We start from the raw sequence: 27917 nt of genomic DNA, 5'->3' as shown, positions 1-27917 counted from the left end.
TGCTAGTATTTTTGTGGTAGGGATGGTACATTTTCAAAAGAAGACAATGTTTTAAAATTTAACATGGTTTTAAATAGTTTGGAAAGGACATATAAACTTCAGTCAATGGAGATCAGTCAGGATCAATTAAGCTTAATAATACATAAGTTGTATGAGAGAAGTTGGTAATTTAAGTTGTCTTTGTTCAAAATAAATAGGCAAAGATATGGGAAACTGTGGTAGTCAAATGCTTATCCTGTTTATAAGCTAAAAATCTTCAGAGTTTAAGTCAACTAAATTTTGCCAGTGTTGATGACTAAATTATTGCCCTTCGACTCAAATGACACTTACTGATGATGATGCTTTAATTTTTAGTACAGTCTTAGTGTTCCTCATTGTTTTCAGTATCAATACATATAGTTTCTGTGGAGGTAACTGGAATCATCACTAGTAAATTACCTCATTCTTTAACCATTTAAGGTAAAGAGGATTTATTATGTTGAGAAAGCATGCAGCTTATTCCATTTCTGAAATCAATTTTTTGCCCTAGACAAATGAAAACCTCCCATGTTTTTCTTTTATTGTTGCTTTTTAATATTTGACCCATGCACTAAACATGTGTACTCAGTGCACTTTTCTGATGAAATAAATTATGTTAAAAAAGCTGTTTTTTATAATAGGAAATCTTCGTGTTCTTGAAAAGTGTACTTTGTATAATCTAATGAAGTGTTTTGGATCTGGAAAATAAATCATCCATGTTTTGAAATGGAAGTGGAATCTACTGCTGAAATTTGGTATATTTGCCCTTATCTTTCATATGTGTTTATCAGTAGACATTTGATACAGTCTGTGACAAGATAAAGCTTTAGAAACAATTTGTAATAGATAAGGCAGACCTTGTGGGATGTTTTGTTATAGTTAAGTAAGATACCATGATTTTTAAATTACAAACCGATTTCCTCCCCAGTTTTAAAAAAGTTGATGTTGTGTTCTCAAATTATCTGCTCAACCTGCTCTCAGTTCTTCTAGAAACAGTCCATATTCTTCTGATGGTGTGTTGTTGGTTCATTGTTTTTACAAGTAGGACTGGCAAGCTGATATTATTACTGTTGCCTTCCAATTTTAGTCACAATTTTTAAAACAAATTTGTTTTCCAATTTTTGTAATTACTATTTCTATTTATACTTATTTGAAAAGACTTAAAAAACATCAATTTGGTTTTTAAAGGCTAGGCAGTGCTCATTGTATTAGTTATACATTGCTGTACAAGATTACCCCAAAACATAGTGGCTTAACATAAATATGTTTTGTGTCACAGTTTCTGAGGACCAGGAGTTCTGGAGCAGCCTAGGGAGATATTTCTGGCTCAAGATCTCTCATGCAGTTGTAATCAAGCTTCTACCTGGGGCTGCATCATCTGAAGTCTTGACTGGGGCTGGAGGAACCAGTTCTAAGAAGGCTTACTCACATGGGGGTTGGCTAGAAGTCTCAATTCCTTGCCATGTGGGCCTCTCCACAGGGCTGCCTAAGTGTTTCAAGACATGGAGCTGGCTTCCTTCAGAACAAGTGATGAGAGAGGGAAACCTAAGCTAGAAGCCACAGTCTTTTATGACCCAATCTTAGAAGAGATAGTCCATCCTCTTTTGCCCTCTTCCATTGTGAGAGGGTACTGTACAGGGTGTGAAAACCAGGAGGTGGAAAAAGGACCTTCTTAAGGATTAGTTTTTGTTGAATGTGTACTTAAGGTGTTTTTAAAATGAGATTGTTTTTACATATAGCGATAAGGGATGTCATATTGAGGTGAACAGAGCAGTTTTTCTATCAGTGTTAGATCTTAATCAGCTTGCATTTTTTTGTTTCTCTGTGTAAATGGTAATTGTATGTTTTAATTTTTTTTTTACCATTTATGTACATCCATATAGATACACCATATAATTATAAACTTTAATCTTGTAGTTCCCCACATTTTGCGATTATTTACTTAAGGGAGGATGAGGAGCTTCATTTTAAGAACTTGCCATATACCATATTTAGAATACTTAAAAACAAGTAAGATTTTTTTATGGAATTCCCATCCACTAGGGACTCTTAACAAGAGTATCCCCATTTTTCTCAGCCCTTTGTATAGGATTATGTAAGAAAGTGGCAGCATTAACTATTAGCCTCTGGAATGAATTGGAGATAATCTTGGCTTTTGCTCAAAGAGAGTAAGAAAGAAGGCAAGAAAACATTTCATACTCTAAATTAAGATTTGTGAATAAAGATATTTCAGTGCCTTGGCTGAAATAGTAAAAGGGAAGTGTAGCCCCAACTAGACCCTGCAAGAGCAGAAGAACCAGGATGAGGAGAAGTATGAATAGAATCAGGAGGAGTTAGAGATCCCTAATAAGCTGAGAGCTTCTATTTCTTGGACCTGGATAAGTAAATGAAGCTTTTTTACAGTAAGTTATTTTTACCAATATGGGAAGAACCTAATTATGGCAATATATTCCAACAAGCTTAATTCTGAATACTTTAGAGTTACTGGGCATATTGGAATAGCCTTACATAGCTAGGGATTACTGCCTAGAAAACAGGTAATGTAAATAGGGTTTTTCTCTTCCATTATAAAATGGATATATTTCTACTTAATAATCTTTAATCACCATGTAACATATAACTTGAGATCCAGAGTTATACATGACAACAACATTCCATTATATCTCATGATTTTGTGGATCAGGAATATAGGCAGGACTTGGGTGAATAATTTGTTGTTTCATGTGGTATCTGTGGAGATCACTCGGTAAACAGCTGGCAGATGAGCTGGTCACAGGGTCCAAGATGGCTTCACTCACTTGCCTGGCACTTTGTTGGAGATGGCTGTAAGGCTGGGCTCTACTGGAACTGTTGGGCATAGTAGATGCATGTGATCTCACTAGTATGACAGTCTTAAAGTGGGTCAGGACTCCCAGAGAAAATATTACAGGAGAGCTGGGTAGAAGCTATAAGACTTTGTGTCAGTTTCCTATTGCTGCTGTAACAAATTATTACAAATACAGTGTCTTAACACAAATTTATTCTCTTAGCATTCTGGAGGTCCGAAGTCCAAAATTAGACTTAAGGAGCTAAAATTAAAGTGTCAGCAAGGCTCTGTCATTGTGGAGGCTTCAGAGGGAGAATCTGGTCCTTGTCTCTTCTAGCTTTTGGCATTCCTTGGTTCCTGGCCACATCACTCTAATCTCCGTTTCATTGTCACATCATCTTCTTCTTCATTGTCCTTTTTGCCTCTTTCTTAAGGATGCTCATGATTACATTTAGGACCCACCTGGATAATCCAGGATAATCTCACTCTCTCAAAATCCTTAATTTAATCATATCTGCACACTCGCCTTCGCCATATGAGATAATGTAGTCACAGGTTGGAGGATTAGGATGTAGACATATTTGAGGGACATTATTCAGCCTACCATACACATTTATGCCCTAGCCCTGGGAGTCCCAGACACCATTTTTTGTTGCAAGCTATCGGTCAAGTAAGTCACTCAGGCCAGTCTAGAGCCAAGGGAAGAGAAATTAGGAGATATTCCATGTAGGTGACCATTACTATTAACTGTAGCTTGTTCCTTTATATTGGTACATTGAAAAACTTAGTCATTTCTGTAGGGAATTTTGTATTGTATCTTTTTGTATTAATGCATACCAGTAACATAGTAGGTTTCTGATAGTTTGCTTTTCTTAAGACTTTTGAACATACGTTCTTATACTGAGTGCCACCGTAATAAGTCCATATATATATATGTGTATATATATATATATATATATAGGACCCTATCTATCTATCTATCTATCATCTATCTATCTATCTATCTATCTATCTGCATAGGACTCTTCTGTATCAGGATTTCTCAGCCTTGGCAGTATTGACATTTTGGGCTGGATAATTCTTTGCTGTAGCAGCTGTCCTCCACATAGGATATTTAGCAACATCCCTGTCCTCTATCCACTAGATGCCAGTAGTACCTTCCCACTCTCCTCACCCTGAGTTTTGTCAACCAAAAATGTCTTTAGGCATTGCCAAATGTTTCCTGGAGGTGACATTGTGTTGCAGGAATGGGAGGAAGTTAGCAAAATAACTCTGGTTGAGGGTCATTGCTTTGTATGAAATGCTCTGTTTCATATCAATGTATAAACAGAAAAGGCTGTTGCTGTTTTTGTTTTTTTTTCAGTCCTCAGCCTTGTCTCTCTTCCTGTCATCCACTGATACTTGCTATTATCAGCGTATTTTCTTTGCTTATAGCTCATTTGCTTTATTTTACATTTATTTGTCTCTGGATAAGGACGAAGAGTAATTCCTCACCTTTCCATCAGGTTCTTCACCTCATTATCAAATAAATGAGCTTTGTATAACAGTTTTCCTTGATTGTGGTGTCCCTTTACTTCTAAGTTTTAACTAAATTCTAAATATTAGACACTTAGAAAATATGGCTTCCAGATAAGTCAAACACTGCTGTAGTTTAATTCACCAGTAATTTAGTGGTGTTCATTTCAGTAATTCCTATTTTCTGACTTTTTATAGCAATTGTGACAGGCAAATTTTTGTAAACAAATTGGTGGATAGGAACCTTGAGATAATACAAAGTCTGCAACTTTCTCGGGTCATCCAAAGGGTCAGGTGGGACTAAAGATAATAGATAATCTTGAATGTTGGGGATGATCTGATATTGAACCATTATTAGTGGCAACTGTTTCCATTTTTCTGAAAATAGTGGTGAGTTTGTATAACCATACTTGTGTTTGTTTTTTTTCTTTTTTCTTTTTTTTTTTTGGTATGTCAGAGGATAAAGCTAACTGAAACAAATAGGGACTAAATTCCTGAGTGCAGATTTCACTAGCATCTTGCTCAAGTCAGCTGAATTAATTAGTATGTAGATTTATAGGACTCTAGCCTTGTCTTTGACTCATAGGTTTATGTCTGCTTTAAGTTAATGAAAACAACTGCATAAAAGCAAGTAGTTACATGTTGAAATATAATAATGTAGTTACCTCAAACCATCTGGTAAATGAGAGACTCTTCTAGGCAAAGGACTTTGTAGGTAACAAAATGTCATTCCTCTTACCCTCTGAAATATTTACTTTGATGGTTTTTGATGGCAGTATATTTGAACATACTGCCTTTTTCTCTGCCTTAGTAAAAGTATAATGAGCACAATTTAGCTTCCACCAGATGTCAGAGTCCTTATATCCTGTGTTTTAATACAATGATTTTCTTTGGGGCTACTTACTTCTATTTGTAGATGTAGTCATCACACCAAATGCCTCCAGAACACTGTGCTGTTTCAGTTGGCATGCTTTTCAGACTGTGTCATAGTGCTGGGGAAATGTGTTGAGCCTCTTCTGTCCCCCCCCCACCTCGTGCCCTCAGATTATTCTGCTTTGTTCTGTCATCCCTGTGGTTGTGGTAGACTTTTCTGCTGTGTAAGGAGGTCTGCTTCTTGGTATCTCTGTTATTGTTTCTGATGTCTGCTCTTTGCCACTCTTCCATAGTGTTTTGTTTTGTTTTTCTTATTTTTCTTTCACTTTTTGTCTCTCTCTTCCTCTCTCTGAACCCCTTATGCTCCTGGATAGACACTTCAGGGTCATGGACCACTACTCTCTCTGTCTTTCCATCTAGCTAGTTGCACCTGTCACACTGTTGTTGATCTCAGACTCCAGATCTCACCTTGAGGATCTTGTGAGTATTTTTACTAATATCAGGATTATGGATGTTCAGAAGATTGTTGTTTTAAACACCTAAAAGGTACTTAACTGAGGCATTTATTTTTATTGGTCTTTAAGTTTCAGGGAAATTTAAATTAGAGTGGTGTCCTTTACTTGGTTTAGTTTATATTTTTTGTCTTCTTTCTGAGTTTTAATATAGATTATTTAGGGCACTGTGTTATTAAAACATTTGTAATTTTAAAAACAGCCTGGTATTTTATAGCACAACATCTGAATTTCTTTTGTATAATGTTTGTTACATTTTATGGAAGACATCTCACTGCTACCACTATTGCTGTTGCTAACACCATCTTCATTACTGTTACTTAGAAATAATTGAATATTTGCTAATTAAGTGAGTTTTCATGTAATTACTTCTCTCGGAGAGAGAAGGAATTATCTCTATTCTATAGACTGAGATGCTGAGGCTAAGAGGAGCTTGCCCAGCATCCTAAAACCTGTGTGGCAGAGTAGAGTTTTTAATTTAGCTTTCTTTGACTCTAAAACCCCTGTTCTTGTTATTACACCTTTCTGGGTATTCATACGTGGGATTTTTAACACATGCTGGGAAAAAAAGTTAACAACTCAAATGCTAAATATAAGTCACATGTGCTGATAACATATCTTTTGTCTTCTGTATGTTTGCATAATATACAACATTCAATACAAAAGCAAATATGGCATTGTTACTTTGAAATTAAGGGAAATCAAAATAAAATCAATATGCAAAAAAGTTTATAAATTGTGAGAGGATTTTGAAAAAGTCAGAAAACTAGTATTTGGAACTTCTGCTCTTTCTAACCTTTACTCTAAGTTTCTTTTAGAGTTTTGAATGAGTTTTTTTTTTTAAACATCTGACATGCTATTTATAAAAAAGCTTTCTAAACTTTGAAAATTTATTTATGTAACAACTATTTGTTACTCTCCCTACCATATAATAGACACAATATTGAATGTTGGGGGTATGTCAGAGAATTAATTCAGCAAAATACTCTTGTGAGACATTTTTGAGAGGAAAGATATGAGCAATAAAGTAAATAAATAATTATGGATAATGTGTGCTATTAGAATAAACAGAAGGACATTTACTTAAGTTGGTTTGGGAAGGCCTTTGTTTAGGTAATATTTAAGCTGAAAATAAAGGATTTTGAAGAAGCTATTCATTCAGACAGGTGAAGGAAGAGCATTCTGAGAAGGAAAAGCAAATACCACGATCCTAAGAAAGAGACTTGGCATAGTGTAGGAATTAAAAGAAGGCAAATATGAGTGGAATATAATGAACAGAGGGTAGAGTGGAATGGGATGAGATGGGTAGGTAGGCAGAAACGAAATCAATCAAGACCTTTCTGGGTAAACCATACGAAGGCCATTCAAGCATTTAAACGTGAGGGTGAAATAGTTGGATTTAAAGAGCCCCCTGACTGCCGTAGAAGAACAGATTGGAGGGTGCAGATGCATAAACTGGGAGACCACTTGGGAAGCTGTTGCAGTAGTCTAGGCTAGCGATGATGGTGGTCGAGACCAGGTGGCCACCTGTTTTTAGCAGCATTGTGTAGAAAATGTACAGGCCATTTATCAAGTAATGTCTTTTCATTTTCTTTGGTAAGAAGCTTATAGAAATCAAGAAGATGATTGGAAATTTCATTTTTCATATTAGAATACCTAAGAGCTAGGGAGAAGGGATATGGGGCTTTCAGTGCTAAAATTGAAACAGTCCCAGGCAAACTGGATGGTTGGTCACCTTACCTACCCTAAGAGTGACAATATTTTTGCCCTTCTCACAGATTAAGGCTTCTGACTCATAGAAGAGATTGAGAAAGGGATCCGAGTAGAGTTTTTCATGACTCTTCTGCAGTCCTGCGTTTCCTGTCTTCTAGGTCCATACCACAGTGGACATTTTCTTAGGATTCCCTCTTTTACCTTTTTTGTGTCTGGTGGAATTTCTGGTGAAAGGACCTGCAAGAAAGTGCAGACTCGCAAGTTTATTCCTAACCTAATACCTTCACACTGTCCCGCCAGCCCTCACCCTGCCTTCACCTGTTCCCTTACTATTCTAGCTGAACTCTTCTTATGGTGTCTGGTTGCACCTGTCTCAAGTAAGCAAGTGCTAACGTCCCCTCTGTCCTTGCAAGGGCCTGCTTCTCTTTTGATTTAGGGCCAGTTGATTGCTCTGTGACATAAGTTCTCTTACCGATTCAAAATAAGCCATAAACTTGGATTTAGTTTTACTTTGTTTCACTGTCAGGGTGGGAGCAGTACTCTGTAGCTCTCTGTATCCCACAGTGAAAACTAGTTTAATGTACACATAAAATCATCTGGGATTTTTATTGAAATACAGAAGCTATTTCAGTAGATTTGAGGGGGCCTGAGATTCTGCATTTCTAACAAGTTCCTAGTGATTCAGTGATTCAGGACCAGTATTTTGAATAGCAAGGTTATAGCAGGTGTTTTTGTTTTTAAGGTGAAAAAGAGTTGAAGTTATGTAGATAAACTCTGGCATGCTTGAATTGCAAAAGGAAACAGACAAGCAGATGTGAGAGTGATAATGTAAGATGTGGCATATTTTGTAAGCTGGCAGAATTTTATGTTTATGTGTAAGAAAGACCTTATGGTTAAAAAAATTATCATAGCATTTTTTCTACTCAAGGGGGCTTCTTAAAAACATTCCAAAAATGTGAATTGTTAGCACTGATTTTATAGTTATGCAACGATCACTTTTGAGTAATAAATGCTGTGGAATAGATATATTCTTTTTTGTTCATTTAACCTTGAATATGCTGTCTATTGGTTAAGTCTCATTTCTTCAGAGAATCCTCTGTCATACTTTTTTCTTCTGCTTTTCTTCATCCTGCTCTTCCTGTGCTTTCCCCACTTAATTTTGTATTACTTAAAAAATTCTGAAGCAATCTAAAATTTTAGAAAAGTATTAAGTATAGCAGTTAGCTTTTTTCCCTATCCCTGAATCATTTGAGAGTAAGTAGCTGACATGATGCCCTGTCATCCCTGGCACAGGCTAGGCTCCTTGAGAAGCAGTCTCTAAGGCAGGCAGTTTTTTGGGGAGTGCTGTTGGAATCCTCACCTTAGAAAGGGAAGGGAAGAAAGCAGGTTCGGGCAGAGGTAGAAGTAAAGTGGTATGATCTCAGTGGAAGCCTTAGCTGAACCTGAGGAGAGTTCTAGAGATAAGAATGACCCTCCAGTGTTGTCCTGAGTTGGGTGAGAGGTCTGGGCCTCCACCTCTGAGAAAATGAGCTATTGGATGTGAACTGCCCTGAGCAGGGGGCAGGGCCTCAGGTGAGGCAGCATTCTTCAGCTGAGGCAGCTCCCCAGGAGGATTGTCTCTCAGGAAGGACTTTGGGCAGCTAAGGATCGACTGTACCACAATGCCCACTATGGCCAGAGTACTTTGGCTTATATTTCCTACAAACAAGAACAATTTCCTATATAGGCACAGTGTAACGTGAATACATTACTACCATCTTACACTCTGGTGTCATTCAAGTTTCACCAGTTGTCCCAATAATGCTCCTTTACCGCAGAACGATCCAGTCCAAAATTACATGTTGCATTTAGAATTTCCTTTATTTGAAACGGTTTCTCATCTTTCCCTTGGCTTTCATTATTTTGATCCCTTGGAGGAGTACAGACAGTTATTTTGTAATGTATACTTCAGTTTGGTTTTGTGTCTTTCCTTATGAAGAGATTCCAGTTATGGATCTTAAGCAGGAATATCACAGAAGTAATTTTATATTCTTTTTTTTTATCCTAATAATATCAGTTGGCTCATGATTTTGATTTGTCTCTGATGATGTTAACCATTTCCAGGTTAACCATTTCTTTTGAACACTTGACTAAGTTACATTTGTCTGACTTACCACTATAAAGTTACTGTTTTCCTTTCTGTAATTAATATTTTGTGCAGAGATATTTTGAGTCTATGAAATACCCCATTCCTCATCAACTATTCAAGTTATGAATTTGTATCAATATATATACATGGATTCTTATTCTATTTAATGGGTTATAATTCATTACTATTATTTTTGATCCTCTAACAGTCCCATATTTCACCAGTAGGAACCCCTTCATGCTGGCTTCTGTGTCTTTTTGACGTGTTTCCATTACTCTTTGAGTGTTTCCTTCCTTTCTAGCACCATAAGATGTTCTAGGCTTATCTTACACTTTTCCTGCCCTGGCCCTGGAATCAGCCATTTCTGTAATGAGCCCTGTTTTTGTCAGTGTGGAATGGCATTTAGAAACCAAGACCTGGACATTAAGTGTGCTCATAGCTATCAGTGTGTTGATGTCCCAGGCCCCCACAGTGAACAGAGTTAGTAAATATATGAATATGAATATATATATTTATATACATAATAAATATCATATAGATTTATATTTTTCCATCTGTTTACATCTATTATAAAATAAGAGTTCATAACAATTTTTCAAATTCTGATCCACCACCACAGGGTACATTCTAGCTTTTATCTTTCTATATTCCTAACTTTATTCTCTGATGGAAAAATACCTGACTCCCATTATCTTTTTAATATAATTATTCTTTTGATCATTCCTCCTATATGTCACCTGTATCCCATCACCACCATCAAATTTATCTCATTTTATTAAATGATTTTCTTTGTTTATTGCAGTCAGTCCCTGCTTTATACAGTTCCCATACGAATGAATTTTAGTAACTGCGTTTTAGTTAAATAACACCAGTCCATAACAACAAGGTTCAAATTTTATTTACCACAATAATTAACTGTGAGTAATTGCATGAAGTATTAACTTTGCTACTAGCCCCTCAGGCCACAAATCACTGTAAAAACTTTTGTGCATTATGATTATGACTAACCATACCACTCTTTCATGGTCTGTCAGTGATCAGTCACTACTTACCTGTTGTTCAGTTTACACATAGACAGCAAAATATGTAGCTGTGTTGCCTCCTTGTCTCCCAGTGATAAACCTTTAAGACATTTTTAAAAAATGGATAATCAAAAGGGAAGTGACCAAAAAGATGAAAATGCAGCAAAGCAATTAAAAGTGATAATGCTGAAGAGAAATTTTAATCAAATGTAAATGGGGTTGTAGAGGAAATAGCTGACTGTGGGAATGTTCACACTGCTGTTGAACTGCTGCCATTTGAGAGACTAGCTAGGCAGCCAGAGGAGCTAAGAGAAGGCAAACTTATAGATATAAATGAGGAAAGTGAGGAGGCTGTGATGAAAAGGGTGAAGATGTTCCAGGGGAAATGACTCTGCTGAAAAATTCACTCACAGAGATATTTCATGGTATCAAAAATACGAAAGATAAAATGTGAGCTATTTCAGACTTAGAAAGGAGGGTGACAGGTCACCAAGGTGTAGAAAAGGTGCTCCATACTGTAAGTTATATGATGAGAAAATGAGTGCTAGCACTATTGAAGCTACTTTTGATTGTTTTTTTTTTAGCAAAGAAATGAAACACATTACTTCTTAGTGTTTCTTATATTTTAAATTACAGTATAGTACAGAAATAGTTTTAGTATTTTAAAATTTTCCCTCTATATTTATAACTGCTAGTAAGAGAATTTTTAATGGTTTGAAATAAAAAGTTTAAAGGTCATACAACAACTGTGATTTTTTTCCCATTGGTCATTAAGATTGCTTTGAATGATTTCAGCTCGCATTGTCGTTTTATGTCCCCACACGACTGTGCAAAGTGAGGACTGCCATATTCTAGTATGTTTCACTTTAAAATTTTGTAAACATTTTAAAATTTACATATATTTTATTTATGTTATTGCTTGAGTACATTGATTTGAAAATATTTTTAGCAGGCAGATATCCCAAACCCGAGATTGCCATTGTGAAGCGAGCGAAGGAGGTATCATCAGCAGAGACTCCTGATAGTTTAGGTATAGTACAATCTTGCAGTATTGATTGTTTGTCAGATGTTTATTGCAAGTGGAAAAGCATCTATTTGACAGAACTTCTTGCTTGTTTGAAATAGAGTGCTTTGGTTATAATGATAGTCTTTTTTCTTTTTCTTTTTTATTTTGCATCAGTGTTTTAGACTATCTACAGAATGTTTATTTTTATTATCTAACCCTAGACCTTGTAGATATGATGGACTAATAATTGCATGTTTAATTAACTGAAGAATTACATTTATGACCTTAACAAAAGACAAAATCACTTATATGTAATTATATTTAAGTAGCGTATTTTAAAAGTTGTTGAAATAACCATAACAAGTGAGACATAGGAAGCAACAAAGATTGAATTTCTTTAGGATGAATGAATAGGACAAAAGGGCCACACACAGGGAAACCCTCAGAATATTGCAAAGAGAAAGTGTATATAAGTAACTGAACTTTAGGAATATGCATTTAAAAAATATACCCTTGAATAGTTTGAAAGCCTTATATAAGTTCATTTTAGGGCCATTCATGAAGGTTTTTTTAGATGCAGTCTCCATGCAGCTTGGTATCTAACTTATGTTGCATGCTGTGGTGGTGGTGGTGGTAGTAAAGGAATTGTGCTGAGTGTGCGTGTGTGTATGGGGTGGAGGAGGGAAGAAGAAATGAAAATAAATGTCTCTCTGTCCATATTTTATTTTTTGATTACTATTTAATAGATGCATTGCCTAAGAAGTATAACACAATGTATTGAAAAGAATCAGAAATATTTTATGGACCAATTGAAATTTTGTAAGGATAAAGGGTAAATATAACTCGGTTTTCTTAGGCTGTATGTATACTGTCAAGAGCAAAAAACAAGATTGTGAGAACCTCCAAGAGATGTAGAGGTTTAGGGTGTATGTGTGTGTATATACACATATGCACACATGTATGTATATATTAACATATTAGTGCATTGCAACATTCCCCTAGTTTGCTCTACTTTGCCAGTTCTAATGTAATTCTGAAATTGAAAATTTTTAATCTCTGTGTATGCAGAAGTCACACGTTTAGTGAAAATGTCTTTTGAAGAGTAAAGTTTTAATTGTGAATTATTCTGGATTGTTTAAATAGCTCTCATTTTTAGGACAATGTAAGGGGAAAGGAATGATACTTATTCTATATATGATGGCAAATTACATCACTAGGAGGTAAGGTTCTGCTGAACAATAACTAAACTAATAGTAGGATTTAACCTTTCAGTGATCACCTTTTGAGACTCAGTGTTTAGTTGTATCCCCCTAATGCACTGCAGTGTGCTTCTACTTGAATGTTTAGGTGGTACCTCTCTATTTTTTTTTAAATCCTACTGGTTATACAATGAAGAAGAAATATAGAATCAGAATCTTAGAGCTAAAAAGGATCCAGAGACCTAAACTCATTTTATATAGCATGAAACTGATATATATATATAAGAGCAGGGATTAGTGTCAGGGTCTTTGGATTTTTAGTTCAGTGCTCTTTTCACTGTAATGAATTTCTTCAGCATTAGCAGGGGAGATTAGCACTAGACTATAGGGTATCCAGTTGCTCTGAAACCAGAAACCATGTAACTTTCCCATTTAGAAATGTTGTATTTGGTAACCTTAATAAATTAGTTGATTTCCTCCTCTTTCTTTTAACTTTGATGGAGTTTTGAAAATGGCTTATCTGAAAGGGAATGATTTCTTAAGAGAGAAAAAAGGCAATTTGAAAAGGTATTAATATTTTAGTTAATTGTGGTTTTACTTCAATTTCAAATATTAATGCATGACCAATGTTTTGACAGTGTCTTTTATATATGATTGATTCTTGGTTCTTCTATGTCTTCCTATTGAGAATTTACTCATTGAAAGAGAAGTAGAACAAGAAAATGAGAACCTGGGTTCTAGACCCAGTTGTGTGTCCTTAAGTCAGTCACTTAACTACTCTGGACCTGAGTGGCTGGATATTCAAAATGGAGAATTAAGTCAGTATTTCTCAGTGGGCATACTCTTGGCTTTTGGCTGGATGATAATTCTTTATGAAGGACTCTCTTACATTGTAGCATGTTTAGAATCCCTAATGCCAGTAGCATTTCTCAGTCATTATCACATCCCCAAACAACCCTACATTTCCAAGCGCCTTCTAGGGTGAGGTACTACCCCATATTGAGAACCATTGGCAGATTGTTTCTAAGGATCCTTTCACTTCTAACATTCCATGAAGGGCTTCTTATACGGGGAATGATTGAAAGGGAAAAAGTCTTCATTGACTTAAAAAAAAAAAAATCTCTGTTCCTTCCTAGTATTAAGCAATTTTATCTTAAAATGAATGTTTTCTGGGGGATCTATGTCATTATATCCACAGATAGATCAAACACTAATGATGTTCCAAGGTGAATTATTATTTTTTCTAGCTCACTTTAAGCTCTCCATCTATAATATGATATATCCCTGTTATATATACTTAGTTACATGGTTTTTTAACTAAAAGTTTTATCATACTGTCTCTATACCTAATAAGTAAAAGTAACAAGATCTGTTTTTTAAAAAAACTTGTACTGTTGTTTTAATATCTTAGCCTTTAAAAAAAGGGAAATTACTATGTATGGTAATTATTTTCCTTGTCTGTTTTCCTTTGGCATGAAGGAAGGGAAGGGATATAGTCGCTGTTAGGTAGTGTATAAATTGTTCCAAGTATACAAGTTAGACGTGTAAAAGCAACCACAAATCAATAGTATGTTTGATTATCCTTAAAAAAAAAACAAACCTTGAAATGAGGGAAATATATTACTATATAGCTAGTATTTACTGTTTCTTAAGCCACAGTTAAAAAATTAACAGGTTACTACAGTAATGAGGTTAATAAAGGTGATGATTAATTGGGTACTGTCATGTTCCTCATCATTACTACTGGCCAACTCCTGTCCTCAGCTGTTATGACACTGGACTGCCTCACGCCAGGAATTGATTAGTTGCCCTTAAGTAAACTGGATACCAGTCTAGGTTGCAGTGAAGCCCCAGGTCACATGTTATGTTCCCCTGAAGGTTAATGAGGTGACAGTATTACATGATCTACGTAAAAATTTATGTGCTAAATAATATGCATGTTGCAGTAAACTTTTAAATGCCGAATAAAATTACAAAATCACACTCAAATGCTTTCTGTTTTGCTCTTAGCTAAAGCATGTATTTTAAAAAATAGTTTAAAGGTCCTTTTATAATTAATAGTCTTATTTTAAAAAACAAGACCTATTGAAATTTACTAAGTTAAAAAGTTAAGTTGCTTTCAATTTCTAAAGTATTTTATTTTTTAATTTGGAATGTCAGTTTTTATAAGTACATTAGCCATATTAATTTGCTTCTTTTAAAAATTATTGCTGCATAGTTTTATAAACTCCTTTGGTGCATGTTTGATTTTTTAGACATTTAATATGATTTGCTTAAATTATTTTGCATACAGCATGGTTTGCATTTTAAGTTTGTTCTTTAATGTGTTACATATTTGTTGTAAATTTAACCTTACCCATTGGAACTTTTGGTTCTATTGAAAGTCTAAGCAGTTATTCAGATGTTTAGAAATATGGGTAACTGAAACTTGTAGTCACATAATTGTTGCTTAAACATAATGGTTTCATCTCTATTCTTTTCATAAGTCTCTTTTTAGGCCAAATTGTATTTGTGTTGCCAAGGCTACTTCCTGTAGTTTCTCAGGGAAGATGCTGGGATGGGGCCTAGAACAAATACTAGGTGGTCAAAAGATCAGAAAGAGTATTGAGTTTTTTGTAATGAAAGGGATGGTGTGCAATAAACTGCTCCTTTTGTGTTATTTCAGGGTGATGTTGCTTTGGTACTTTTCTTGCTGTCTATTATAAATGATTCTGAATTTTCCCCTTGATTTGTGATCTTATATTGATGTTTACATCCATGGTAATAGACTGAAATAAGTTACCACATTAGAATTATGATTGCCATGAAAGTGTGATAGAATATAAGACCTTTCTCTTTGTTTTTCAGATTTTCTTTTGTTTCAAGTTTGGATTTATACTTTGTAAAGTATGGTTGAATTTAATGGAAGGCTTAACAAGGAAAATGACAAATTACAGTTTTTATTAAATAATATAATAAAACTCACTCTATATGTCAAGGGATGTAATTTTTATTTTCCAGCACCACTATTGTAAACACATTTTGTTTTATATTGGAGACTAAAATGTAGATACTATAGGTGTTCACTTATTTTCTTCTCCCAAAGTATTTTGATTTTCAATTTAAGATGTATTTCTTGGTAGCATAACTTATTTAAAAAAGAAATACACCAGACATAGCTTATTCTAGAGATATTCTAGAAACACTTGTTAATATTGGACTGAAGATTTTTTTAAAAATTATTTTTAAGGGGAACTATAATTAAGGAGGGATATACAAGTTAATTAAATTTTATAATAACCCCTCTGACCTGCCCTACCTATTTGTTGTATTGGAATCTTTTGCCAATTGAAATAACTTGGCAAATGATTGGGGCTTGGAAATATTTTTCAAGAATTTGTTTAGTGACATTTTACCTATGTTCCAAAAACATTTTTAGTAAAATGTAACATTAAAAAAAAATGCAACAAGATGGGAGTAATTTGACATACTTTTTCTGAGAGAAATTTTGCAAAATTTTTAGAATGTTTTAATTTATGCCTTTTTTTTTTTTTAACTTAATAGTGCCATTTAGGGATCTACCTTAAAGAACTTTCAGGGAAACATAAAAAGATTTAGGTACAGGCTTATATATATATGTGTTATTTGTAAATGTGAAAAAGAATAAATATCTAGTCATAGGGTATTACACTAAATATGTATCATATGATGAAATAAAATATCACCAAAAAATTATCTTAAAAAATTTAAAGGGGAAATATTCACCATATAGTGCTTTGTGAAAACGGCAGAATACAATTTTGTGTATACCTCTTTATAGAAAAAAAGATAGAAGGATAATACATCAAATGTTTATTTCTGATAAATTATGGGTGATTTTAATTTTTTTGTTGTTTTTCTGAATTTTGTTAACGTTCTGTAATAAATATGTATAACCTTCTTAGTTGAAAAGTGTAATTTATTCCTTTAGATAAAACCAAGGGAATTTAGTTATTTTAATTGTTATTTTCTAATTTTTACTTAAAGATTCCTCTTAAGTTAAAAAATCTCAATATTCTCATCCTTTTGATATATGTAAATATGAATAAATAAATGTATAAATTATGTATATGTGTATATATAAATGTGGCTTGTTTAATGTAAGATGTTTGCAGTAAATTTCCACTGTAGCAATCAGTTTTGACTGAGAAGCACAAAGGCACACGTCATTGTGTGGTTAGCTTGCAGGCAGTTGTTCTATTCTCGGAGGTTCTATTCTAAAACTTGCATGTTGTATATTCCTGAAAAGCACAACTTAAAAGAATTTTCTACTTTATTGTAAGCATTAATATAAAGGTAAATTTTAGTATGTTTATAGTACTGATAAAAGTATTTGAATATATAAGTTACAACTTAGTTATGAAGTATTCTAAATCGTTTTGGTAAAACCTAGTAGGAATTTTTCAGAATTAAAGCAAATATGAGCTTTAAAATGGTAATATTTATTCTTCTATGGTTAGAGGTCATATGGTCATTGAAGTAGTGTAGTATAGGCTTGGTTGTAGGAGTACCGTCCCAAATATATGTCCTAGGAAAAGCTTCTTCTTAATCTTACCAATCAAAAAACTATTATTGTTTATTTTTCAGTACAGGAGTTAAAAAAAATATTAACTGGAAGTCAGCTTATTAGAGCCTACAGTTAGCCAATTTCCTCTCTCATCAGATGCCATATTAAGTTTTGGTTTTGGGTTTTGGGTTTTTGTTTTTTTAAGACAGTGTTAAATAATTGATCAGGAATTTATTTTAACATAAACTTTTAAAACATGGCCTGGGATATGGAAACCTTTAGATCTGTGTCCTACAGCAAAACCTGGGAACCCCTGTCACAGCTGTAGATGTTTTCCATTCATCTGGTTTTCCCATAGTGCTTAGCATTGTGTTATGTATTAAGAGGCATCTGTGTGTACAAGGGAATCTGATCCCAGCGTGTCAAGTTTCAACCACCCAATGGCTGATCAGCAAAGAAACACAGGAGAGGATCTAGAAAAAAAACAGTTCCCAGCAACTCATCCCCCAGATCTAGGGAGTCTCTTTCTTGTGTGGCCCTCTCTGAGACTCTCTTCAAAAAAAAAACTTTATCCCTTTAAAAAACAAAACTACATTTGTTCCTCATCTGCTTCTTCTTACCTTGTTCTGTTTCTCATTTCTCCCTTAGTCTTTCTCTTCCTAATTCAGCTCCCCCCTTTTTAAGTGAATACAGTGTAAAACAAATATACATACTTAAATTTAATAACAAACTATAAAGTACAGCTGGATTAAATATATTTTTATTCCTGAAATAGGAGAAAAAAGTCTTAATTTGTGTTTCCTTCTGATTCTCTTCTGATTTCTTTTTTATGTGACAGTGCCCATCAGTTTTAGATTTCCTAAATGGATAATAACTGAGCATTAAAATGAAGATTCTGATGCACTATAATATTCCAATTTATTAAATAAATATTTCTTTTAAAAAACATTCAATATTACTTAGATAGTAACAGTATTTTATAAGCTACATCAGTTTTTTGGTTACTTTAGCTAATTATAAAATTAACTGGAATACCTCATTCTTTGTACATTCTAAAAAATTAGAGTTTCATTTAATAAAAATGAAGTTAAATGTTTTCAATTATTTTCTTTAATCTTCCTGAGTTACTGAAGCAAGAAGAAAAAAATGTTGAAATTGTTAAAAATGTTTTTATTTAAACATGCAAAGTGTTTTCTTATGTTTTTAGGATTTGTAATGAATTTCTAGGATTTTTTTATTTGGAGAAGATTTGTCTCTTCATTACTATAATTGAATATGTTTAAGTTCTCAAGGACAGATCGGAAGAAGAGATAGTTTCATTTCAAATAATTTTCATTTGATTTGATACAGTATAAATTAGCAGTTTGCAACAACTATCTGGTCTTATTTATTCTCCCTCCAGCTAAGACTTTTAAATGTGAAATCAAAAGGAAAAAAGATCTATATGTAAATATTATCTCACAAATACTTGCAGATAATTTTCCTAACCTATATATTTCTAAACATGGAATCCTATTAAGAGCAACTTCTCCTTAAAACAATGAGAAATATCTGAGAAGGGGAAAAATGTAAGAAGTCTGGATGTTAGTTGTTTTTTGGCCACTATTATGTTTGTCTTGCCACTTTGGGAAAGCAGAACAGTTATCATTAAATTAAGTATTTCTCTGTCTGTGTTCATGAGGAACATTGATCTGTAGTTTTATCTTTTTTGTAAGTTCTTAGTTAGGTTTTATTTTTATTTTTAGTACTATTCTGGCCTCATAAAATGAATTGGGAAATATTTCCTCTTTTTTTTTTTTTTTTTTCTGAAAGAGCTTGTAAATTTCTCTAAGATTGCTGTTTGTTCTTTAACTATTTGGTATAACTCACAGTGAAACTGTCTGGGCCTGGAGGGCTTTTTAATGTGAATGTTACGGAAAGTTACCTGGTAACAAATTTGATTTTGCTATTAGATAGAGCTATTCAGATTTTTTTTCATATGTCAGTTTTGGTAAGTTATATTTTTCAAGGAATTTGTCCATTTCATCTAAGTTGTGGAATTTGTTGGCATAGAATTATTCATAATAGTCTCTTACAGTGTCTGTAGCATCTGTACTGATGTTCCCTGTTTCATTTCTAATATTAGTAATTTGTGTTTTCTCTCTCTTTCTTGACCAGTATACCTAAGGGTTTATTAATTTTGTTGATTTTTCAAAGAACCAACTTTTGGCTTTTTCTATATCCTAAATTGTTTTTTTTTTATTTCATTGATTTCAGCTTTACTTGTTACTATTTTCTTCTTTCTACTACTTTACTTACCTTACTCTTTTTTTTCTGAGCTTCTTAAGATAAGACCATAGGTCATTTATTTTAGACCTTTCTTTTTAGTATAAGTACTTAAAACTAGAAGTTTCCCTCCAAGTGTTCATTTATCTGTATCCCACAAATTTTGATATGTTGTATTTTCATTGTTATTCAGTTTAAAACTTATTTTCTGATTTCCTTTTTAATTTCTTCTTTGACCCATGTATTTAGAAGATGTTATTTATTTTCCAAATTTTTTCCTAGATATCTTATTGTTATTGATTCCATTTTGCTCAGAGAACATATTCTTTACAATTTAAATCATTAATTTATTAACATGTTTTATGGATCAGCAAATGGTTTATCTGGATGAATGTACCATCTGCACTTGAAAGGAATATGCATTCTGTCTGTAGCTGTTGGCTATAGATGTCTGAATATCAGTTGGATCAAGATGGTTGGTAATGTTATTTGGGTAATCTGATTTCTTACCGATATTTTCCCCCAGTTTTCTGTCAGTTGCTGAGAGAGAGACTTTTATGTCTCCAACTGTGATTGTGGAAGTGCTTCTTTTCCCTTTAATTCTGTCAGATTTTGCATCATGTATTTTGAAGTTAGTAGGCATAAACAGATTGTTATCATGCCTTTTGATGAACTCTTTAATCATTTTGAAATGTCCCTGATTCTGGTAATACTTTGTCTTTATCTGTGGTTAATATAGTCACCTCAGCATTTATAAGCTTACTGTTTATGTAGTTTATCTCTTACTATTCATTTTACCTTCAACCTATTAAATGTAATTCTTGCAGCTATCATACAGCAAGTCTTGCTTTTTTTATCCATTTTTTGACAATCTCTGACTTTTAATTGGATTGTTTAGTCCATTAACAGTGAAAGTAATTGTATAGTTGGATGTAGTTTTCAGTATATTCAAATTATTGTTTTCCTTTCCTTAGTGTGTCATTTTTTCCTGACTGCTTTTCACTGTTTTTTTCTTCATCGTTGCCTTTCTTCATATTTATCCTACTAGGGATTCACTGAATTTCTTGAATCTTTTGAAATTTTTGTCTTTCTCCAAGTTTGGAAAAGCTTTAGCCATTATTTATTCAAAAAATTTTGGCTCTTCTCTTTCTCCTCACCTTCTGGAACTTCAGTTATACATATATTAGCCTTTTGATATTTAGCCACTGGTCCTTGAGATTTGGTTTATTAGTTTTCAGTCCTCTTATTCTGTTTTCAGATTGGGTAATTTTGCCAATTTATCATCATGTTCATTAGCTGTTTCTTCTGTCACCTTCATTTTGTTTTTAAGCCTAACCAGTTAATTAAAATTTTTTTATTTATTATTATTTAAAATAATTTAAATTTTTAAAAAATTTTAAAAAAATGTTGTCTTTTTATCTTTTACTTATACTTGGTGTGTGTGTGGGGGGGTAATTAGGTTATATTAGCACCATGACATTTAAAAACTTGAATGGATTACTGAAACCTTGGATTTATTTCCAAGGTTGAGTACTGTTGTGTATTATACATCTAATGTTTCTTTTACTTCTGATATATATTTTGTTTTCATTCAGTTAATATAGGAAAGAAGATAATTTATAATGTCAGAGTCCTCAAAATGATCAGTTTATGATTCATAATTTTTGATGGATACTTTCCAATAAAATTTCCACTTTCTAGGAAATGTTACTTTCATGTTTCCTCTTATTACTCCTGAATTTCTTTATGAAGCAGGAGGCAGAATCTATGCTTTGATTTTACTTTAATCTCTATGCCAGTGGTTTTCCTCCTTGCTCTATCTCCTTTACTTTATATTTCTTTCTTTTTCTCTCTCTTTAAAAAAGTTATTTTTTTCATTACCTTTAATTTTTTAGTCCTTACGCATAGTTGGAAAGAAAGATTAGGAATTTGACTACATTATTTGAGTTTTTCCTCTTTACTGCTACACATTATGCATTTGCCTAGCTGTTATCCTTTTGTCTTAGGAATTGTACAATATTTTAAATATTTTGTTCAATATGTAGGGGATTTGAAGAAGTAAAAGCAAGGACTCTGTATATTCTCATTATATTGGGAAGGTCCTGCTTGTTGAATTTTTAGGTATTTCAAGATGTTCCAGTCAACTGACAAGGACTCCTCACAGTGTCAGAACTGTAGTGATGATGAGAGTAATGCAACTAGCAAATAGTTCTGGTATGTAACCACTTTTGCATGTTTACTTCACTGGAAAACTCTGTGGAGTACAGTGGTACCATATTTTTTGTTAAAAATTTGGAAAACCATTTGCATGCCTTCAAAGTAGATTTTGAGGTAATAGTGGTAGTCAAAGAATGGAGAATATATTCTAAGCAGATACACGATTCTACAAAGTTTTAGAATATCTTCATTTCTTAACTCTTCTAAAAAAAGGAAAAAACAAAACTTAAACTTGCATTCTTAGAACTTTCTGAATAATACGATAATTGACTAAACTCTAGGTGTCAGTATATTCTTATTGTAAAGCCATTATGCTACTATTTTAGTAAAATACCATTTACAAATATGAATCATACTCCTTTTTATATAGCTTATTAATGGAGATTAATTTGCTTCTTACTTTTTTTAAACTAAATTCTTCAGTTTTTATGCTGTCATACATTACAAATAAATATTTTACAAAATGTATATCCAGTTTGTAATGTATTTCCTTGGACAATTTTTTTGTACTGAATTTTTAGATCAGACTAATCCATGGTTTGGGGTCATCTCTATAGGTTATCAGTTAATTCTGTTGGATTGATGAGGAAAAAGAAGGTAGAGTTCTCTGCTATTTTACCATAGCTTATTCTTTTACTTGTACAAATGAGTGAGATGGTTATTGTTATGAGATTTAGGTAGGTTGCTTCTTTGTAATAATTGTTAATTTTTAGATTTAATGATGGCACTTGAAGATACTTACTTTGATATATATATCTGGGAAAACTGTGTGTTTATTATTACATATATTATAAATCATATATTGCCATTTGTTGAATTAATGCTACTTTTTGGGGGGCATTTTACTGTGTAGAATATTCTATATAATCCAGTACTATAGGTTTCAAAACTCAGAACATTTAGTATATTATCAAGGGATATTACTTAAGGAACAGAACACAACCTGTTGAAGTCATTGTTGTAATACATTGCTTTAAAAATATTATTTTCCTATTTTTAAAGGACATCGAGGTCTGTTTGAATATCCTTTTTTTCTGCTATCAATTTTTTTTTGGTATATATTTCTCTTTTTTATTGAGTTATAGTCAGTTTACAATGTTGTATCAATTTCTGGTGTAGAGCACAATTTTTCAGTCATACATGAATATACATACATTCATTTTCACATTCTGTTTGGTATATATTTCTTAAGTTATCTAGGGTTGCCATATTAGAGAAGGGTAGCTACATTTTTGAAGGTTTTTTTGTCTGTTTTTTACTGTAATTAATGTAAACAGTCTTATTATATAGATGCAAGGACTTGAAAAACAAAAAACCAAAAAGCAAATTATTTACCTAGGGCTGTAGGGTCCATGGGAGGCCTGTAACTGCTGAAGCTGTCTTGTTTTCTAGCCAGTTTAATCCATACCAAGTAATATTTTCTGTTTGGATAACTTCAGTCCATTAACCTAAAGATAATTTATAAATACACTCAGATATTCTCTCACTTTGTAAATCTGCTGGTATTTTATTCATTGTAATAAAAAAGAAAACATGCTGTATTGACTAATTTTTGCCCAACACCCTTTTTTTCCCCCTTTAGAAAAATTGGAAGCTGCACCACCTACCCCAGGACAGCTGAGATATGGTAATTGTTCTATAATTGCTAAATATTTATACATCTATCTTTTGGACTTGAAATAACTGTGTCATTCATTATTAGTACAGAAGAGCCAGTAAATTAAATTGTTCAGATGAAGTGGATTATCCTATTTGTTATGCCTAAGCAAAAAGTTTATATACTTGGCTTAAGACATATTACAATATTATGGAATTTCTAAGATTGTTTACCATAGATCTATTATTGTTTAAATATTGTTACCATATAGAAATAGAATTATACTTATAGTAGAGATTTTCTTAATTCCCGGGAATAAGGGTATGTTTACTTTAGTTTGAATTTCAGTTGGGTAATTTCAGAACTAGAATTTCTAGGCTGTTTCCTCTGGTGAAGAAAATACACTGACTTGCTGTTTGTAATAATGAAGAAAGTAAATAAAGTTAATTTTAAACCACCAGGAAGAAGAACCTTACAGTGCTGCGGGTGTGCTTTCTTTACTCTGTTATGATTGGAATACATATACAAGGGCTAACACCAAAGAAATGTAAAACAGTTTGGGGTCTTATTATAGAGACAATGGAAGAAGAGAATTATTTAACAGTGCACTGAATTTGAAAAGGTTGTAAGTTAAAGTTAAATATTAGATGTGATTTGCTTACAACTACTGAATTATAGAATAATTATTTCCCAAAGGAAACTGAAGAAATCACAAATTGGTAGGATATCATTACTTACTGGAGAGCAAACTTACATAATTAAAATTTAATAGCCAGTTCTTTTTAATCTTTTTTTCTCTCAGAGGTACGATATAGTTTGTTAGAAATAAGTAACTTTTTCCAGATCCCAAGACAATTTAAGAATTCTTTAAGACTTTTCTTTCCCAGGTAATCTTTCCTGATCCTTCACCTAGATTCATTTATTTCCATAGCACTATATAGTGCTGTTATCATTGTGAGGGGTCTTATTGGAATTAACTGTTTATATGGCTGTGTTATCATACCCAAACTTCTTGAGGGCTTGGTTACCAAGTATCTTTGAGTCTCAGATTCCCAGTGGAGTGCTCAGTACATGTTTATTTAACTTTTTGAAAATTATATTTTTCCTTTGGGTTGAAAATAAAGTTTTATTTATAGGATACGTTTATTTAGGTCTAAACATCAAAACATGATATATTTTATAGTTCAAGGTAATTAGTATAACAACGTGCCTTAGTTTTACTTAACCAACTTTTTACTAAGATAGCAATTAGTCTGTCTTACTTAGTTTAATAAACTTAAGACCTAATTTTAAGATATTTATAACTAGCCACTTTCAGAGATGCCATCAAATTAACCCCCAAATGTTAAATAATCCCAAAGGTTTCATAGTTACTTTTCCATATTTTCATTTCAAAGACAGTTGAGAAGATTACTGGGGAGTCTTCTTTCCAGATATATATTTAAGTAGCTCTCTCTTCACTATAAATGTTTCATTCACTGAATTTTTAAATTTTCATTATACTCTTTTGACTTATCAAATTTGTATTATATTCTTGAAGTTGTGTATGTGTTTTAGAAGTTGATTATTACAATATTTTGAATGTCTGATCATTGAGCAGCTAAATCTAGGCAAAAAGTCAATAATTAGGACTAGACTCCTTAATTTAACCCCCCCCCAAAGTTCCATTTCATTAATGTGCCATTTGACTTTTACCATCTTTCATAGCTTTTAAAATAATATACTTTATAATTAAAAAGATGCTGCCTTTTACCTGGGACATTCTTATGTGATAAAAAGAAGAAATCTGAAATGACATAGGATATATACTATTTTCTCTTGATCTTAGTGTTTGGTAGTGTTTGTAGGTAGAAATGTTCTTTGTTTTACTGCTTATTAACCTTCCCTGATAGGTGCATAACTCACTATAGTAATATCAAATTTTTGTAACTTCTTGATTGTATTTTAATTATACTTCCTGGAGACTTAACTGCATTAAAAGAAAAAAGACTTTAAAGTCACTGAATACATATGTAAGTAACTGATTTAAAGGATTATTTTTTGGATGTGATATAAAACTGAGAGCTTTGATGTTTATGTAAAAAAAGTCCTCAGTTGAACAGATGTTGACTATACCTTGGCAGATTTATAGATTAATTAGAATAAAGTCTTAACTCTCCCCAGATTTCAGTCTGTTTCACAGTCTTCCTTCAATTCTCTTAATCTGGAATTCTCTTCCTTTCCAGGTTAGTGGTCCTCAACTTAATTAACTAATGTCTATTAAGCATCAGTGCACTAGGCATTCTGCAACTGCCGAAGATACAAATATGAAAAAAAATGAGGCTAAATATATAAAATATATAAATATTAGATATTTGTTCTCCCTAGTTACACTTCGGTTTTCTCAGATCATTCAGATTATGTTCTAGATAGATGAGATAAGGTGTGCCTTTGGTAGGAACAAGACAAGTTACATTTTTATTTAAATCAGATATTGTTTATTTTAGTTTGTGAAAGCATTCAGGGATACTGATATGTTGAGGGGGAAAGAAGACTTTGAACACAGATGTCTAATATGGATGAGATAGTCACATTTTTCTAACATTTGTTTAAAAAATTGTTTAGTGAGTAAAAGTGACCAGATAACTTCCCTGAAATTGATTCCGGACATTTTCTATTATTTCTAATATGGAGATCAACTTTATGATAACAGTCTTTAGGTCTAAGAAGGAAAGAAATTGGTGTCAGTAGTAATTTACAGGTAACGCATGGTACTCATGATATGTATTTATTTGTTCTGCCATTAACTGTATGTAATGTGTGTGTGTGTATGTGTGTGTGTATTGCCAGTAAGAAAACACAAAAGCCTAACACAGTTAATTTTATGTGTTACGTGTCTTTTATTTTGTTTTTCCCCCTGTATAGCTTCTACCAAGTATCTAAACATAGCAGAAGCAGAATCTTTTGGCTATGGAGAATGGAAAGCAAATTTCAAAACTTAATCAAATCTATTTATGAAACTTTAATCATATGGTCTGTTTTTTGTCATTTTAAAATTATAGAAATCTTAAAATATATTTTTCTGTTTTTGATGTTTTTCAGTATTCATCCACAATGCGATACCTTTCATAGGGTTTGGCTTTTTGGATAATGCAATTATGATTGTTGCAGTAAGTTCTTTCAACCCTTCTATTTTGAGTTAATAAAGAAATTAATGTGGTCTAAATTTTCCTAATAGTTTACATATTTTAGCTATAAAGTTTTCATTAACATCACTTTTAAGGCATCGTATCTATTAATCATTAAGACTTTTGGTAAAGCATTGACAATAATAAACACATATTTATTGGGTCTATATTATCCTGTTCTGTTTCAACACTTTTATTAAAGAAAGAAGTATGTAAAATTTTCTGATGTTCTTAAAATTGTATCGGCGGTTCTCATCACATGTATATTATTTAATTAGTTCCTTGTCCAGTTTTCCCATACAAAATGTTTAAAAGGGTGTTTTGATACACAGTCTATCCATTTAACCTGAAGGTATTCAGAATACTGGGAATAATAAACCCTTCAGTCTTTGTTCCATTTTAGTGTTAAAAAGTTCTCTTTTGCTGAAGTCATTTTAATTTAAAGAAATTTCTTAAAAGTATTGTTTCATCTCAGGATGGCTGCTTTACCTTTCTAACTGTTCTGTGACTCCTTTTCTCAGTAGATACCAATATGGGTCCAGGTTAAAAAGTCGGATAAAAGTCCATGATTAAAATGCAGGTCTTCTGTAACTTCCCAGTGCTCTATCCACTTCTCTTCACTGACTATAACTTTTAAAAAAAAATTCTGTAAATTCTATGTATTGGGTGGGAGACTGCTCAAAAAAAAGGGAATGATTTTAGGATTATTGAATGTGAAGAGAATATATTTGGGAGATGCCAGGGTTTTTCTGTTGTTGTTGTTTGTTTTTGTTTTTTGTTTTGGTGTTTTGGAGGTCACGTGTACTACAGATGGATTTAAATAGAATATTTGGTTTCAAAATAGGGATAAAAGTATAATTTACATTGTATAGATTATAAAATTTGCTTAAAGAATATCTAAAATTGGTTCACTCAAGAATGGTTTTCTTTACTATATAGTCTCACCTTATGTCCAGGTTGATGGGGATCAGATATCCAGAAAGTCTAGCCATTCACCTGGTTAAGGAAACAGGGTTCACACAGCAGGAAGGTATCTTACTTTATAAACGGTCACAGATGATACTGTAGCATGCACATAATTTGAAGGTGATAAGCACCCATTGGGTGGATAATTCTTTAGCAGAGTAGTCTGGTAAGCGCCTCTAAAATATAATTGCAAAATGCTGTTTTTTTTGACTGATTATGATATTTTCCTAATATATATATATAAGAATCAAGTTGGCTAATTTATGTATCTGTGAATACAAAAACTTATTCAACCATACCACACTACCTTTTCTGAAATTACTAAAATCTTGAGTTGGTTAGATTACTTAAATAGTTAATGTAAATAAAATCTAATTGTAATGAAAAC

The 27917-nt window shown here is 32.7% G+C and overlaps 1 protein-coding gene across 6 annotated transcripts in view; it reads left to right on the top strand.

Moving 5' to 3' along the window:
• The window catches only part of TMEM65 (transmembrane protein 65), a 45286-nt gene that overhangs the window by 2536 nt on the left and 14833 nt on the right, over positions 1-27917 (top strand). Inside the window, exons 2-5 of one of the 6 annotated variants that reach the window (XM_074353025.1) lie at positions 11540-11617; positions 21704-21796; positions 23382-23426; positions 26478-26545. In XM_074353025.1, the coding sequence (XP_074209126.1) occupies positions 11540-11617; positions 21704-21796; positions 23382-23426; positions 26478-26545 (284 nt within the window). Of the gene's footprint in view, positions 1-11536; positions 11618-21703; positions 21797-23381; positions 23427-26477; positions 26546-27917 lie in introns of all 6 variants that reach the window. The other 5 variants (XM_074353024.1, XM_074353026.1, XM_074353028.1 and 2 more) reach the window with 5 other exon arrangements.

The sequence above is a fragment of the Camelus bactrianus genome, chromosome 25 (genome assembly GCF_048773025.1).
Source record: "Camelus bactrianus isolate YW-2024 breed Bactrian camel chromosome 25, ASM4877302v1, whole genome shotgun sequence".
In the NCBI taxonomy this organism is placed as follows: Eukaryota; Metazoa; Chordata; class Mammalia; order Artiodactyla; family Camelidae; genus Camelus; species Camelus bactrianus.
This window is presented reverse-complemented; position numbering and strand designations above follow the sequence as displayed.